This window comes from Gobio gobio, assembly GCF_949357685.1.
Source record: "Gobio gobio genome assembly, chromosome: 11".
NCBI lineage: Eukaryota > Metazoa > Chordata > Actinopteri > Cypriniformes > Gobionidae > Gobio > Gobio gobio.
Window position 1 is genome coordinate 50204780 of NC_137104.1, and position 18825 is coordinate 50223604.

The following is an 18825-nucleotide window of genomic DNA, read 5'->3' on the forward strand; positions in this document are numbered from 1 at the left end:
AAATAGCTACTTTAAATTAATATCGTTTGTATGCACTTAGGACAATCGTTAAAGGGTTAGTCCAATCAAAAATGGACTAAAAGTGGAAAATTACTCTTTTATTGCGCAAGTCGACTTGTGTACCGCTGACCGCCGGAAGTTAGTTATTTTAGTCTATAAAGTTTTAAATATAATCTTCAAATGCGCCACTTTGCTTCAGAAGGCCTTTATTAACCCCCCAGAGCCGTGTGGAGCAGTTATATTATGGATAGATGCACTTTTATAGACTTCAAAATTAACCCTACATTCACTCTCATTAATGCTGGGAAGAGCCAGGACATTTTTAATATAACTCCAATTGTATTCGTCTGGAAGAAGAATGTCATCTACACCTAGGAGTAAATCATGGGCTATTTTTCATTTTTGGGTGAACTATCCCTTTAACTGATAGTTTATGGAGACTCGATTTCCACGGAGGACCCGATTTGTAAAGACAGAGGGCGCTTGTGCACCGTAAGCAATGACGTACATCCGGGGAGACGAAGAGAAGCGAGCGAGGGGATGGAGCATAAACATGAAGAGGAATAATCTGCTCTAAATCTGTGGTGTTTTTCAGACGTGAGTGTTCACTTCATTATTTATTAGGGAAAATCTGAATCCAAACGAGTCAGTTCGTTTAGTGAATCACTTAGAAATTAATCGAATTACGCTCGTCATTGTTGCTGGCCAATCTTGCAGACAATATCTTATTCTTGAAATAATGCAGTACATACATAACCTGTAATTTACAGGATTCATCATATTTTGGAACCGTTCCTATAGGATTTCGTTAGGAATTGTCTTATATGATATTTATGTCTTGTCCTATAAGATTCTTTTATCTGATTCCTATAAGATTCTGTGGGAATTGTCTTAATAAGACAATACATAAATATCCTGCAGGATAATTTCTACAGGATTTTAATGGGATCCAATTGGGCCTCTCTCTCTCTCTCTCTCTCTCTCTCTCTCTCTCTCTCTCTCTCTCTCTCTCTCTCTCTCTCTCTCTCTCTCTCTCTCTCTCTCTCTCTCTCTCTCTCTCTCTCTCTCTCTCTCTCTCTCTCTCTCTCTCTCTCTCTCTCTCTCTCTCTGATATGTTTGCTATAAGCTCATTGAACATGGAGAATATAGAAATGGACATAAGCATCAGCAAAACAGAACCAGAAACAATTATTAAGGAAGCTTTAATAAAATCATGGCAAAACATTTGGGATAAAGAGATGGGCAGACATCTATATTGTATCCAAAGGGAATGAAACTGGATTAAACACGAGAAGATTCAGTAATAACAATAATTAGAATTAGACATTCAATGGTAATCTATATAAAATTAAAGGGTTAGTTCACCCAAAAATGAAAATTCTGTCATATATTACTTACCCTCGTTCGACACCCGTAAGACCTCCGTTCATCTTCAGAACACAAATTAAGATATTTTAGCTGAAATCCGATCGCTCAGAAAGGCCTCCATTGGCACAATGCACTTTACACTCCCAAGACCTATAAAAGGTACTAAAGACGTTACAATCCATCTCACTACAGTGGTTCTAAAATAACTTTATAAAGCAGCAAGAATATTTTTTGTGCGCAATAAAAACCTAAATAACGACTTATGTAGTGATGACCGATTTCAAAACAATGCATTATGAAGCTTCGAAGCGTTATGAATCAGTGAGTCGAATCATGATTCGGATCGCGTGTCAAACTGCTGAAATACGTGACTTTGGCGATCCAAACCGCTGAATCGACTCACTGATTCATAACGCTTCGAAGCTTCATGATGCATTATTTTGAAATCGGTCATCACTATATAAGTCGTTATTTCGTTTTTTTTTCGCACAAAAACTATTCTCGCCGCTTTATAAAGTTATTGTAGAACCTGCACTGTAGTGAGATGGATTGTAACGACGTCTTTAGTACCATTTATAGGTCTTGAGAGTGTAAAGTGCATTGTGCCAATGGAGGCCTTTCCGAGCCATCCGATTTCAGCTAAAATATCTTCATTTCTGTTCCGAAGATGAACGGAGGTCTGACGGGTGTCGAACGACATGAGGGTAAGTAATTAATGTCAGAATTTTCATATTTGGGTGAACTAACCCTTTAAGAAGCATGGATTGTGTAGGCACTGCAGATTGTATGAAACCGTAGAGCATGTTATTATACACTGTAGTAGAGCATATAATAATGAACAAATGATACTGGAAACAAAATTAAATGAAGAAGGGCAAATAACATGACTTCAGAGTATTTATTGCGTAAACAGCAAAGGAATAAACATCTCTGATAAAAAAGCTCTGATAAATTATTTAAAAGAAACCGGAAATTATATAAGAATTATAGTGTTTTTTTGTTGTTGTTGTTTTTGGCCCCTAATCATTGATGCTCCACACTACAGTTCAGTAGGTGGCAGTAATGCAACATAAGCTGGTTTGCCAACCGCCAATAAACATCACAAGAAGAAGAAGAATTACGCTCATTACTGGGCCCTCTATATTCTTTAATAGGGCACTATTTGAGGGGACAGCCATTTGTAGTGGTGTCCGAAACCATAGTGGATGTTATTGAGCGCACTCATTCAATCCCACATTCGCTCACTTGTTTTCATTCACTCCTTCAACTGAACTGAACTGAACTATAGCTCAAACAGTAGAGCATGGCGCTAGCAACGCCAAGGTCATGGGTTCGATTCCCAGGGAAAGCAAGAATTTACAAAATGTAAAAATATGTACCTTGAATGCAATGTAAGTCGCTTTGGATAAAAGTGTCTGCCAAATGCATAAATGTAAATGTAAACTGTATTAGCAGGGTTCCAGACTAACTTTTTTCATTAGGAGCACAGTGGCCCCCAAATAAAAAATTTACGGGCACAACCAGAAAATTTAGGGGCGCACACCGTAAATCAACATGCTAACCAAATCTACTAATTTCCACTGTATTTCTAATAGGGATGGGTATCGTTAAGGTTTTAACGGTATTACTACTCTTACTGATACTGCTTATCGATCTGCTTTAAGGGTATTCTTATCGGTTCTTTTTATTATACTGGATATATTTTTTAATGAAAAAAACAAACAAAAACAATTAAGAACATAATTAACATGGCTTTATAATCTGAAAAGTAAAATATCTATAGCAAAAGAAACAGCAATGTTTGAACAAAAATATAAAACATCTATTTGTAAATGGACCAGTGTGCAGGCATTCAGAAGGTCTGCTAACATTAATATTACTTAGAAAGAACAAACCTACAAATAAATCTAATAAAGTAATGAAATGTAAAATAACACTGCATAGTTTTCACTGTATAAATTGATAGATTAATGCTTATAAAAGCTAAAGTTATTCATTCAAGAGATGTGAATATTTGCCTTTTGTTCGATTCGAATTAATGGCTCAATCGTCAGCAGGTTTATTAGACGCTGCCCCTTTAAGACCGAACTAATAATATCAAATTCTCCTATTTCTCCAAACTATTTACGCCCATTTAAGATATAAACTGTTAAAGTAACTACTCTCCAATCCGGTCATTTTGACACAGGCTATTTGTTGTGTATTTGATGGTTTAAACGCGCACACGAAGCCTAAAATATAAAGTGCAAATCGGTCCATTTCGCAGCACACACACATAAGCCGCCTTGAAGTTGGAAACAGCGTCTCTTGCGCGGATTATTGTGCATTTAATAGCTCTATTTAATTATCAAACACTTTTGCAACAGTTTAGCAACAGTGGAGACTGCAGTTTACATTACAACAATCACTGATTCTGACGTTAAGTTTAGGTTTAGGGAGAAATGACAGCGCAGCTGTAAAGGGAAGGATGTCACGCTCGACGGGACACGGCTATAGGAATAGTTTTACCTCATAGTTTTACCCCCGAAATCGAAAATAAAATTAGATTAATATCACAGCACATCCCTAAAGTTTAAGCAGACTAAACTTTTGTGTAGTTCTCTTGGCCATCGTCACACATTAAGTTGACTGACGTGTTGTGTTCGCTGTAGCTCCACGTGAGTGCTCGCTCGCTCGCTCTCTCTCTTCTGGATTGCGAATAGCAAAAATGCATTGCGGACAAATGGTTTAATATTGAAGGGTCAAGGGTCAAGCCAAACATCACTTGTCTCTTCATCAGACAAATATCCTTCAAGAATGATTTTATGTTCAATATTAAAATAAGAATGAATGATAATCAAGTTATAACAGTGTCCTACATTTGATAAATCAGTTCTCTATATTCAAGGAGTGATTTTGAATATTGTAGTGTTTTAGTTGCTCTGTGCTTTTGAATCCAGCTCTGATGTCTGTGTCAAGATGTGCTGACAGGCAAATGTCCTTGGTGTTTGAAGTGAGAAGAGCTCAGCATGTGTTAACTGTATGTCTTCCTAAAGCGACCCCCGGGGTCATCTATGTTACAGCTATGTGACTCTTTTGGGGACTCAAAATGTAACAGAAATGTACCTCTCTGATATACTTTTCTTTCTTTATAGAATAGAATAAAGTCACTTCTGTACTAAATGTAGTATCAGCATGTTTTGCAGATTCAGCTTTGTTGATAGTTAGTTAAGATGTCCCGACCTTGATGGAAACTGGTATTCTCTGGAGTATTGTGTGTGTGCGTTGTATGATTTGTGCTGATCCAGTATTGGAGATGGTCCTTTCGGCAGACGATTCTAGACTTGGAGTCGTCTTTTCTATGACCTCCGAGGTCACTGGGGACTAATCTGGGCCTGGGCGACATCAAGTCTACGCATTTTTAGAGATATATGCTCCTATCTGTCTATGTGTGGAAAGTTGCTTACAGTGCATGTTGTTAGAACCAATCAGAATCATTCCACATGGCAATAATGACGTGTCTAGACCTTGAAAACAGTATAACTGTTCAGAAAATTGTATGTACGTTAGACGGAGGCGGGGAGACTGTTAGAGGGAGCGCGGCCTACGAACTCCTCTTGAAGCTGGCTTCTGCTGATGAAACTGCAAACTATTCTTCAGTAAATTTTCTTTAATTAATCTGACTCCTGACTCCTGGTCTTCATTTTTCACTACTGGTCCTGGGTCCTTAGCTGTTACCCCAACAATATGATCTCATATAGAAACGGCTGGCAAAGATAGAATTTGCCAGATATAACATCTATCAATTATAAATAGTAAGTGTATTTTCTTAATTTCTCCAGTACCGACAGCGGGCAAATTTACTGGTCGCACATGTGCGACTGGATGTAAAATTCAGTCGCACACTCTCAAATTTTAGTCGCAAAATGCGACCATTTGGTCGCAGTCTGGAGCCCTGATTAGTGGACTAAAGTAGGGAATACTGATTGAGGGTTTAGGGGGCAATTCAGCCTGAGTTTGTGAAGATAATAGGGGTGTAACGATACACTCCTGTCACAATATGATACTATCACGATACTAAACTCACGATACGATATTTATGGCGATATTTTAAAATGAAGAATTTTTTATTTTTATTATTTTTTATTATTATTTCAATAATATTGTTATTGTATTATTATCAGGACACACAAATATTTCCCCATTGCATTACTACAACATTATATATAGTAGTTTAATGTAGTAATGGCACTGAAACTCCATACACTCTCGCTATGTTCTGCCTCTCCCGTTATTAATGCACTATACATATAAGCATAAACCATCTTAAACGTTTTGAATAATCATACTACTAAAACTAAATGTGATATGGTGATTTAAAGGTTTGCGTTTCCACTTTTTGAGGAGTGTCATTCCGGCGGCGTGTGCGCTTCAGATGATCACTGCAATCCATCACAGTTCTAATCGCAAGAAAGTGTGTCAGAATGACTATTCCCAAACTGTAAATGGTTAGGTCTGCATTTACTCACCCTCATGTTGTTTCCGCGCGTCACCTCACGTCACATTTGAATGTATGTGTTTACTACAGTATGTGCGTCGCTGTAAATCTGTTCACCATATAAAGCCATTGTGTCTCTTCAGAAGACTTGAATTAGACCACTCGATTGATTATTTTTACGATGCCTTTATGACATTTTTTGGATCTTTTAAGTTTGAGAGAAATGGACTTTAAATGATGGAACAGAAATCTTTCTCTGGTTTCTACAAAAATATCTTAATTTGTGTTTTAAAGTTAAATGAAAATCGTATAGGTTTGAAACGACATGAGGGTGAGTACATGATGACAGAATTTAAGTGAATTATACCTTATAAATGCAGTAAGCTGAGCCTTGGATAAAACTCTATTTCGCAAATGATTTCGTTTACATCAATGATATATATATCGTCACATTTTTATATCGCGATATCTCGATATACAATGTATCGTCACATCCCTAGAAGATTAGCAGTTGAAGTTAGTCAAAACTCTGTTAAATTGTTTCTAAACGACTATTTGAGCAAAATATGTGCAACTGGATAATTGGAAGAGTGATGATCATGATCATGAGTTTAAATGCTGTGGAATATTCCCATCTTCCCACAGGAGAAACTACTGACATACTATTGTAAAGATGGAGTTTGAGGAAGAACCCTGCAGAATAAAAGATGAAGAGGAACAAACAGGTCAGTGTTTTCCTTTTTTAATGACTGCTGAGGAACTTTAAAGGTGCAGTGTGTAGTATTTATGAGGATCTAGTGACAAAAATACAATATTATATACATAACTATGTTTTCGGTGGTGTATAAAGACCTTACATAATGAACTGTTATGTTTTTATTACCTTATAATAAGCCATTTTTTATCTACATACACCACGGGTAACCTTACAATGAAGTCGCCATTTTGTGCCGTCATGTTTCTATAGTAGCCCTGAACTAAGCTAGTCACTCTCTGCTTTCTCAGAAGACAACATATTTGTCCTGTGTCGGCCACCGTAGCTTCTCTATTACCCTTTTTCCACAAAGGTAGTGCTAGTGCTGGTTCGGAGCCAGAGCCTTGTATCAAATCAGTTCTTCGGACCCGACCCGCTTAAAATAGAACCGACACCCGACCCGCACCCGAAATAAAATCAGTTTAGCATATCACATTATAGACACACTTACAATTTTTTTTATTGTCAGCATACAGAAGTTATTACACGACCATTAACACAAGGATAACTTCAGCCGAAGCTGTCAAAAGGCTAACTTACATCATGAAGAACATGGTTATGTATCCTTATCATCTCTATGAGGCACCTTCAGTTCTGTCCCCTTTTTAATACTGTTCGATAGAACTGCTTGTGCTTGGTTTGTTACCACAGTTATCTGCATGCTTCCTCAGCGATGAAGTTCCACATTTGCGGCTATCTTTTGTTAAACTCCTCATGATCCATCTTGACGACTGCAGTGCAGGCAGATTGCGCGGTTGTGATTCTTCTGGGAGGGCGAGCGCGTGGGCACAAATAAACTGATATGGATTTGAAATTATTTTATCAACTTGAAATACAGGCAAGGCATATTTTTGTAGATGTGTTCCTAAAAATATGCATATATTTTTTAGTAACAAGTCTACAATATACATGCATATATTTTTATATATATTTTTGTTTGCACGTGACTGTTTTAAACCCGTGTTTAGACCCGTGTTTCTCCCTTGTCCGACCCACACCCTTATCCGACACAGTTAGGATGGTTTTTCACCCGTTTCAGCAATATTCGCGGGACACCTGTCGGGTACCGTGCAGGACTCTGCGACTCTGCTTTTGAATCGCTCTTGCAGTACTTTGATGTCATATGATGCATCTCGAACAAGCATGGTGTGTTTGTGTTTCCCGCTGCCTCACTAGCGTTGCTGAGAAAGATGAGACGTATACAGTGACGTAAGACATGGCTCTGTTGTGGCTCTCTAGCATGTGGAAAAGCAAACCGGTTCTTAGAAGGCTTGTCAGTTGAACCAACTCCGAACCGGCACTAGCTCTGAACTAGCACCCGGTTCATGCTGGTGGAAAAGGGGTATTGAAGTGCTGGTTCGGAGCCAGAGCCTAGTTTCAAATCGGTTCTTTGTCTTTCGACACCCATACCCCTTTTCCACCAGAATGAACCGGGTGCTACTTCAAAACTAGTGCTAGTGCCAGTTTGGAGTTGGTTCGACTGACGAGCCTTATAAGAACCAGTTTGCCCTTCCACATGCTAGAGAGCCACCACAAAGCCAGTCTTACATCACTGTATACGTCTCATCTTTCTCAGCAATGTTAGCGAGGCAGCGGGAATCACAAACACACCAGGCTTGCAGTTCGCCGTGATTTGCATAGACGGAGATTACAAACGAGCAGCAGCTATTAGCTCGATTAGCTGCTGTTACAAAAATGGCGGATCTCAAGTTTATGTTCGTCTTGTTGGTCACGGTAACCCCGCCCCCAGCCCCTGATGCAAGCGGTTCTTACTTCTAGACCAGCAATGTTTTGGTGCTACTTAAAGGGTTAGTTCACCCAAAAATGACAATTCTGTCATTAATTACTTACCCTCATGTCGTTCGACATCCGTAAGACCTCCGTTCATCTTCGGCACAATCCATTGGCACAATGCACGGTTCACTCTCAAGACCCTTAAAAGGTACTAAAGACGTCGTTACAAAGTCCATCTCACTACAGTGGTTCTACAATAACTTTATGAATCGGCGAGAATAGTTTTTGTGCGCAAAAAAAACCCTAAATAACGACTTATATAGTGATGACGATTTCAAAACACGGCCTCATGAAGCTTCGAAGCGTTATGAATCAGTGAGCCGAATCATGATTCGGATCGCGTGTCAAGCCGCCAAACTGCTGAAATTTGGCGATCCAAACTGCTGAATCGACTCACTGATTCATAACGCTTCGAAGCTTCATGATGCAGTGTTTTGAAATCGTCATCACTATATAAGTCGTTATTTAGGGGTTTTTTTAGCACAAAAACTATTCTCGTCACTCCATAAAGTTATTGTAGAACCACTGTAGTGAGATGGACTTTGTAACGACGTCTTTAGTACCTTTTAAGGGTCTTGAGAGTGAACCGTGCCATTGTGCCAATGGAGGCCTTTCAGAGCCATCAGATTTCAACTAAAATATCTTAATTTGTGTTCCGAAGATGAACGGAGGTCTGACGGGTGTCGAACGACATGAGGGTAAGTAATTAATGACAGAATTTTCATTTTTGGGTGAACTAACCCTTTAAGAACCACTTTTCCTGGTTCAGAGCTGGTGCTTTGGGTGTGGAAAGACATAGAACCGATTTGAAACTATGCTCTGGCTCCGAACCAGCACCAGCACTGCCTTGGTGGAAAAGGGGTAACAAAGCACCAGCTCTGAACCAGGAAAAGTGGTTCTTAAGTAGCAGTGGTTCTAGAAGTAAGAACCGCTTGTGTCAGGGGCGGGGTTACCGTGACTAACAAGACAAACACAAACTTGTGACCACCATTTTTGAAATAGCAGCTAATAATCGAGCTAATAGAAGCTGCTCTATTGTAATCTCCGTCTATACAAATTACGGCGAGCTGCACGAATGCGTTGGATTCACTGTGTTTTGATGCCAATGTAGGATCGTAAAGCCATGTGCATCAATGGTAACGCAGCGTTCGCCGTTGTTAATGGAAGGCTTGTTCGAGATCATCAAAGTCCAGCGAGAGCAGACGACTCCTTATGCTTTTGATTCACTCATGCGGTATTTTGATATCATGCGTGGATCGATCTGCGCAGCGCCGATGCATCTCGAACAAGCATGGTGTGTTTGTGTTTCCCGCTGACTCGCTAGCGTTGCTGAGAAAGATGAGACGCATACCGTGATGTAAGACCTGGCTCTGTTGTGGCTCTCTAGCATGTGGAAAGGCAAACCAGTTCTTAGAAGGCTCGTCAGTCGAACCAACTACAAACCGGCACTAGCTCTGAACTAGCACCCGGTTCATGCTGGTGGAAAAGGGTGCTTCGAAAGGGAGGGGTGAGCAGTGGACAGTTGTATTTCTCAACCTTAGCGCAAAAATGTACACAGTGCACCTTTTAAGATGAAAACTGACATCTAAAATACTTTCAGCTCAGCTATATTTCTCTATTTTTTCTCTCACATTTGTGCATTTAATTTGTTGATTTCAGACTTGATGGACGTGTATGGAAACAAACCTCATCAATTCAATGACGGAGATGGAAATACAGTCGTTTTAAAGACTGAAGAGGATTTCACACAACACCAAGCTGCAGAATCTCAAGTCAAAGGATCTTTCACCTGCACCGAGTGTGGAAAGAGTTACGCATGTAAACCATCCCTAAACAGACACCTGATGATTCACACTGGAGTGAAACCGTTCGCATGCGCTCAGTGCGGAAAGAGTTTCGCTTACAAACCAGACCTTAAGAGACACATGCGAGTTCACACTGTGGAAAACCTGCTCACGTGCACTCAGTGTGGAAAGACTTTCGTTCATAGAGAAAACTTAGTTAGGCACATGAGATTTCACACTGGAGAAAAGCTGTTCACCTGCGCTGAGTGCGGAAAGAGTTTCATATATCAAAACCAACTGAGTGCGCACATGAGAATTCACACGGGAGAAAAGCCGTTCACGTGCTCTCAGTGTGGAAAGAGTTTCAGTTTCAAAAGCACTCTCCACAACCACCTGCGCTCTCACTCGGGAGTCAAGTCGTTCAGCTGCGAACAGTGCGATAAAACATTTGTTTTGGCGGCACATTTAAAAACACACCTTAAAGTTCACGCTGGTGTGAAACCTCACGCTTGTTTCTTTTGTGAAATGAGTTTTTTAGAACCGTACTTATTAAAAAAGCATGAGCGCATACACACTGGTGTGAGACCTTATGTATGCTCTTATTGTGGGAAGAGCTACACTTCAACCAGTGCCTTAAATTCACACCAGAAAGTTCATACCAGAGAGAAACTGTACGAGTGCTCACACTGTGGGAAGCATTTTGTTTACCCAAAAACCTTGACAGAACATGAGAGAGTCCATACTGGAGAGAAACCGTACAAGTGCTCACACTGTAGAAAGTGTTTTGCTCAGTCAGGAAACCTGAGAACACACGAGAGAGTTCATACTAGGGAGAAGCCGTATAAGTGCGCTTCATGTGGGAGGAGTTTCATTCAAATGTCTCATCTAAAGAGCCACAAGAAAAAGTGTTGCCCAGAGCTGCCTGCATCAGTCACAAGTAATACATTCACAGGACATTCAGATTAAGCAAAAGCTGGAATTGGTTTCCATAGAGTGATTTCATCTAAGTGGGAAATTTGCTGAAATTAGTTGTGAGGTTTGATCATGTGACTAAGCACACTTTGGCAGCGCCAAAGTAATTGGTCCTGTCCCAAATGGCACCCTAAACCCTCACGGTCTTCCTCTGAGTCCGCACTTTCATGACGTAATGCTGATTTGACTGCCGGGAAGAAGTCCGCTGTGTAACCCGCACCAATGCGGGCTCGGCAGAAGTGCGCATCGAGGCCGCATATCGACCTCAAAGGGGGCGCTCGTGAGCACCCTTCTGAGACCTAAAATGACAAATGGGACACCCTGCGGTCTCGTGGACTTATCGGACATACACACGCAGCGGTCATTGTAAGTCCACAAGACCGAAAGTGCACATGAAGTGTGCCATTTGGGACAGGGCCATTGAAAGGGGTGGATGTACATTCCCTCTTCGTGTATCAATGCAATGCATTGTCCATAGTTTTCTCCAAACCAAATCTATTGTGTTTAGAGGCATAAAACACAGCCATTCATATGCAGCTCTAAATCTGACTGAGTGCATTAATTTGATCAATTAGGAAAAATCTCAAAATGAATGACTGAGTTTGTTCATTTTGGTGAATCAAAAACAAACCATTTGTAGAGGTTACATTGTCGTTTTGTGTGAACTACTTTCATTGTGCACATTTGAGGTATTTGTGAAACAATGATAGTCATAATTCAAACAACTTGCTTTAGCTATTCAGTCGTAATGCATTGAGAAACTGAGGACTTTTGTATTGAAATCACTGAACAATGTGAAAAATTACACCAGATGTTTCTATGTATGATTTAACAGGCAATTCCTCTCATAATATGGAATTGCTCAGCAAAAGTGAATGTGTTCTGTGTTTATCAGATGCTTTAGTAGTTTTGTAATTAGGGTTAAGACTACAGTGATTTATACGCGTGTCCAATTAGCTTCAAAATGTTCAAACGTCTAACTACATGCGAATTTGACACTCTATACGCATTTGGTGTGAACGCAGCATTACAGTGAAGTCAGCATTTTGTGGCGCCATGTTTCTACAGTAGCCCTAAATGGACAAACTGCACTACAGAGTTCTAGCTACTCTCTGCTGTCTCAGCCGACAACATATTTGTCCGGTGCAGGCCACCGTAGCTTCTCTATGTGGTCTAATATGGAATTGCTCAGTAAAAGTGAAAGTGTTCTGTGTCTGGCAATTCGGTGTACTTGTTTATCAGATGCTATAGTAGTTTTGATATTAGGGTTAAGACTACAGTGCAAATCCGGAAAGTATTCACAGCTCTTAACTTTGTCCACATTTTGTTGTTACAGCCTTATTCCAAAATGGATTAAATCATTATTTTCCTCAGTTCTACAAACAATACCCCATAATGACATCGTGAAAGAAGTTTGTTTGAAATCTTTGCAAATTTATTTAAAAACAAGTATTCACAGCATTTTCTCAATACTTTGTTGAAGCACATTTGGCACCAATTACAGCCTCAAGTCTTTGAGTATGATGCTACAAGCTTGGCACACCTATTTTTGGGCAGTGTCTCCCATTCTTCTTTGCAGGACCTCTCAAGCTCCATCAGGTTGGATGGTGAGCGTCAGTGCACAGCCATTTTCAGATCTCTCCAGAGATGTTCAATCAGGTTTAAGTCTGGGCTCTGGCTGGGCCACTCAAGGACATTCACAGAGTTGTCCCCTAGCCACTCCTTTGTTATCTTGGCTGTGTGCTTAGGGTTGTTGTCCTGTTGGAAGATGAACCTTCACCCCAGTCTGAGATCCAGAGCGTTCTGGAGCAGGTTTTCATCAAGGGTGTCTCTGTACATTGCTGCATTCATCTGTCCCTCGATCCTGACCATTCTCCCAGTTCCTGCCGCTGAAAAACATCCCCACAGCATGATGCTGCCACCACCATGCTTCACTGTAGCGATGGTATTGGCCAGGTGATGAGCGGTGCCTGGTTTCCTCCAGACATGACGCTTGCCATTCAGACCAAAGAGTTCAATCTTTGTTTCATCAGAGCAGAGAATTTTGTTTCTCATGGTTTCTCTTTTTTTTTTAAATGAATTTTTTTAATACATTTGCAAAGATTTCAAACAAACTTCTTTCACATTGTCATTATGGGGAATAGTTTGTAGAATTTTGAATATAATGGAAAATAATGAATTTAATCAATTTTGGAATAAGGCTGTAACATAAAATGTGAAGCGCTGTGAATACTTTCATGATGCACTGTATAAATTCTTACATTGTATGGTTATGTTTTGACAAACAATTTGGTCAAAATTTAATAAACTCAAACTCGTGTTTTAAGAAGATTTTGTGTTGTCTCGTTCCTCTGAATAATTTGTATGAGCTTCTCTATGAAGTTATGGCAATAGATGTTCTTTAAAGGGTTAGTTCACCCAAAAATGAAAATTCTGTCATTAATGACTTACCCTCATGTCGTTCGACACCCGTCAGACCTCCGTTCATCTTCGGAACAGAAATGAAGATATTTTAGTTGAAATCTGATGGCTCTGAAAGGCCTCCATTGGCACAATGGCACGGTTCACTCTCAAGACCCTTAAAAGGTACTAAAGACGTCGTTACAAAGTCCATCTCACTACAGTGGTTCTAAAATAACTTTATGAATCGGCGAGAATAGTTTTTGTGCGCAAAAAACCCCTAAATAACGACTTATATAGTGATGACGATTTCAAAACAAGGCATCATGAAGCTTCGAAGCGTTATGAATCAGTGAGTCGAATCATGATTCGGATCGCGTGTCAAACCGCCAAACTGCTGAAATTTGGCGATCCAAACTGCTGATTCAACTAAAATATCTTCATTTGTGTTCTGAAGATGAACGGAGGTCCTACGGGTGTCGAACGACATGAGGGTGAGTAATTAATGACAGAATTTTCATTTTTGGGTGAACTAACCCTTTAAGATTGCATGGAAGCTTGTTTCCGCCACAGAATAAAAAAAAAAGGTAATTGCAAATTTTTCTCTCACAATTCTGACTTTCTTTGCATAAAAAAAAAAAATCCATAGAATGAAAAACAAGAAAGAAATGTGCTATTGTGTCCCCTTTGTCAACTTGTCACAATGATACAAAACAATATAAATTAAAATTATTTGAAGTGAATGTACATACATGCTTAACCCCTAAATTTGAAGAGAAGAGCTCATTTATAACTTTTTATCAATGTTTATTTAAACATTGGAATGTAGCTTTCCCGTAATTTCTGATTCGTAAATAACAAAATAAAATCTGCAAGAAGAAGCATCGAGAATGAAAAAATAATAATAATAAAGACACTTGTTTTTGAACACATTAAAATCATGAATCAGTGGTTCAAAACACTAAATTTATTAGAACAACACACTGCTGATTGATACATTAAACATGGAGATCCAGTTCATGCAGGGCTGGCTCTGACCAATTTCCTGCCCTGCTATTTGCAACATTTTTTGTTGATGTTGTTTTGGTATTAATTAATAAATACATACATACATACCAAACTATATTTGTATATATTTGTTAATAAGGATTAAAATGAATACCAGTATTACCATTGTGTAGCCAGATGCCTTTGTGTGTGTGTGTATATATATATATATATATATATATATAGGTAATATTACATTTCACATTAAAGTAATACAATTAAATACTGATGCAGTTTTTGTTACTCATTGATGCTTGAACTTCCCCTTTGAATATGGCGACTTGCATTACTATTAGAACTGAATGAATCAATTCAGCATTCAACACCATCCGCAAAGATGTGTTAAATTCGACAAAGTGATTTAATAAAGGATGTATTAATGTAGCACATTGTATTATACCCTTTTTAAATGTGCCTTTAAAGTTTTATATGAAACAATTATAAAACACACAAATTCTTTTAACAATGCATTGACGCAAAAACCTTTGGAGGAGCAAATAAGAGAAGAAAGCTTTATAGAGTCAAAATACAACACTTCATCATGAAATGCTGAAGTGTGTGTGCCGTTATATTTTGCCTCTAACATACACACAGAGCAATGCTATCTGCCCATTTCAGTGTTGATTTCTCAACTGCCACAAATACTGCCCTAACAAAACACAGATTTGTGCACTTTTTACTGCACCTGTTTTTTTTAAATTGGCCTTTAGTTTGAATTTAGCTTTATTGTGTGGTTTAAAAAGCATTACCTTGCCTGAGCTCTTGATTTAATGGTGTTGATGAGCGCTCCAAACACAAACGGTATATGCAAACTTCTTTGACAGTAATTGACAGTACTCTGATCCAATTGCATATAGGAATCGTCAGATTGACAGTTCTCTGATCCAATAGCGTGGGGGAACTAGTGGGGGCGGCAATAACACCCTTCACACACCAACATCTAGTGCCAGATATGAGCTCATTGCCCCCCATATGATCATATTTCATACCTGTTTAAAAATAAACACCCTTTTGATAATTAACCATGGTTTTATTATAGTAAAAATTTTGTAACCAACTAACCATGTTTTACTCGTGGATTGATTACCATTTGTATTACAGTTTTACTACAAATGCCATAGTTAAACTACAATAACCATGTTTTTTGTAGTAAAACCATGATTCATTTTCGTGAGGGCAGTATTAAAATAGATGAATGAATGCGTGCGTGGTGACTGCCTTAACTAAATTGAATGATGTTAAACATTTGATGTAATGTGTTGACAGCCCAACAGTGCTTTATATACTGTATTTACTAACTTATGTTGAATTATAAAACTACAAGTTCCTTTCAGTTTGGAAAATCCTGTACACAGTAATTTGAAATCGTCCTCAGGATGCTTATTTTAAGATGTGTGTTTTCAACTAGGTGTTAATAGCACATTTTCAAGTCAAGTCAGCTTTATTTATATAGCACTTTTTACAATGCAGATTGTTTCAAAGCAGCTTCACAGTGTTTAGAGGGGGGAAAAAAGGATTTGATTCAGCTGCACAGCCGCTCTGGAGAAAAAAGTTATGTCATCAGCTCATTTCAATTATCATACAGTGACAATGTGGGCAGATCAGTAATTTAGTTGATGTAGTTAATTTAGTTTAGCAATTACATTTATTTGGATATTTAGTTGAAAATTTTGTTTCACCAACTGAGCAAGCCAAGCCAAAGGCGACAGTGGCAAGGAACCAAAACTCCATCAGGGGTATAATGGAGAAAAGTAAACCTTGGGAGAAACCAGGCTCAGTCGGGGTCTCCTCTGGCCAATTAACAAACAGTGTATGATTATGATTCTGGAAACACAACAGGCCAGAAATCATATTAGATCAATACAAGTAATCACGCTGGAGACGGGTTTATTGAGGATGTCGTGTCGATTAAACAATTATTAAATAGGAATATTCGAAAGATCAGAGATATCATGCCGGAGACGGGTTTATTGAGGATGTCGTATCGATTAAACAATTATTAAATAGTAATATTTGAAAGATCGGAGTCATCCAATACGGGTTTATTGAGAATGTTGTGTTGATTGAACAATTATTAAAGGGTAACTTCAGTGATTTAGCATTAGGCTTTGCATCAGTAGAAACCTGGTAGTATATTCAAATTATGGTACTTTCCCCCCCTCATATCCCCCTGAGACGAGAGAATTACGCATTTTAATTCTGGAAAAATTCCTCAGATGACGCAAATATCATAATTTTGCGTCATCTGAGGATTTTTTGGCCAGAGGCTAAAGACTACAGCCACTAGAAGGAGCTGTTCTGCATGTTATCAACCCGCCCACAGGGGAGAGATCTCACTCACAGGACGTAAGACACAGACGGCCGCATGGACAATCATAATAACAGAGCGCGGTGCAGATTAAAGTGAGTGTTTAAACTTTTCATTTAATTCCTGTGATAGTTTAGCTTCCGTATGCGATCTGAAAACGTGCCAGACTGGCGCTTAACGTTACCTCCGCTCTGCTCAGCTCGAATTAAATCTGACACTGCTGCGTCTGTGCCGTGACTTTCATTCGGCTCACTCACACTTTATTGAAAAGACACGTTCAGTTTTTAATTGTAGTGTTTAATCTCTAACTGAACGAAATGATTGTATTACTATGAAGATCAAAACGACGAGCAAGTGCATTCTGGGAGTTGTTGTCTTTCATCCACATGAGACAAAAATACATTTTCTGTCTTTTCTCAGTCTAGAAGGCACCAAATTCAAAAATAATTTCACATTTCTACTGCATAAATGACCCAGTTTAAATACAAAGCTAAATGCTAAATCACTGAAGTTACCCTTTAAATATGAATATTCGAAAGATCAGAGTCATCACGTCTGAGACGGGTTTAATGAGGATGTCGTGTCGATTAAACAATTATTAAATAGGAATATTCGAAAGATCGGAGTCATCACGACGGAGACGGGTTTAATGAGGATGTCGTGTCGATTAAACAATTATTAAATAGGAATATTCGAAAGATCGGAGTCATCACGCCGGAGACGGGTTTATTGAGGATGTTGTGTCGATTGAACAATTATTAAATAGGAATATTCGAAAGATCAGAGTCATCACGCCGGAGACGGGTTTATTGAGGATGTTGTGTCGATTGAACAATTATTAAATAGGAATATTCGAAAGATCGGAGTCATCACGCCGGAGACGGGTTTATTGAGGATGTTGTGTCGATTGAACAATTATTAAATAGGAATATTCGAAAGATCGGAGTCATCACGCCGGAGACGGGTTTATTGAGGATGTTGTGTCGATTGAACAATTATTAAATAGGAATATTCGAAAGATCAGAGTCATCACGCCTGAAACGGGTTTATTGAGGATGTTGTGTCGATTGAACAATTATTAAATAGGAATATTCGAAAGATCAGTCATCACGCCGGAGACGGGTTTATTGAGGATGTTGTGTCGATTGAACAATTATTAAATAGGAATATTCGAAAGATCGGAGTCATCACGCCGGAGACGGGTTTATTGAGGATGTTGTGTCGATTGAACAATTATTAAATAGGAATATTCGAAAGATCAGAGTCATCACGCCGGAGACGGGTTTATTGAGGATGTTGTGTCGATTGAACAATTATTAAATAGGAATATTCGAAAGATCAGAGTCATCACGCCGGAGACGGGTTTATTGAGGATGTTGTGTCGATTGAACAATTATTAAATAGGAATATTCGAAAGATCGGAGTCATCACGCCAGAGACGGGTTTATTGAGGATGTTGTGTCGATTGAACAATTATTAAATAGGAATATTCGAAAGATCGGAGTCATCACGCCAGAGACGGGTTTATTGAGGATGTTGTGTCGATTGAACAATTATTAAATAGGAATATTCGAAAGATCAGAGTCATCACGCCGGAGACGGGTTTATTGAGGATGTTGTGTCGATTGAACAATTATTAAATAGGAATATTCGAAAGATCGGAGTCATCACGCCGGAGACGGGTTTATTGAGGATGTTGTGTCGATTGAACAATTATTAAATAGGAATATTCGAAAGATCAGAGTCATCACGCCTGAGACGGGTTTATTGAGGATGTTGTGTCGATTGAACAATTATTAAATAGGAATATTCGAAAGATCAGAGTCATCACGCCTGAGACGGGTTTATTGAGGATGTTGTGTCGATTGAACAATTATTAAATAGGAATATTCGAAAGATCAGAGTCATCACGCCAGAGACG

General features: G+C 38.9%; 1 protein-coding gene across 1 annotated transcript; it reads left to right on the forward strand.

Annotated features, from left to right (window-relative positions):
- The first annotated feature begins 512 nt into the window (after positions 1-512).
- LOC307133548 (uncharacterized protein) lies at positions 513-13473 on the forward strand. The gene is made up of 3 exons (XM_079828630.1): positions 513-597; positions 6491-6570; positions 10053-13473. Exons 2-3 carry the CDS (start codon positions 6519-6521, stop codon positions 11141-11143), a joined length of 1143 nt encoding a protein of 380 aa, XP_079684756.1. The 5' UTR covers positions 513-597; positions 6491-6518; the 3' UTR covers positions 11144-13473.
- The last annotated feature ends 5352 nt before the right edge of the window (positions 13474-18825 follow it).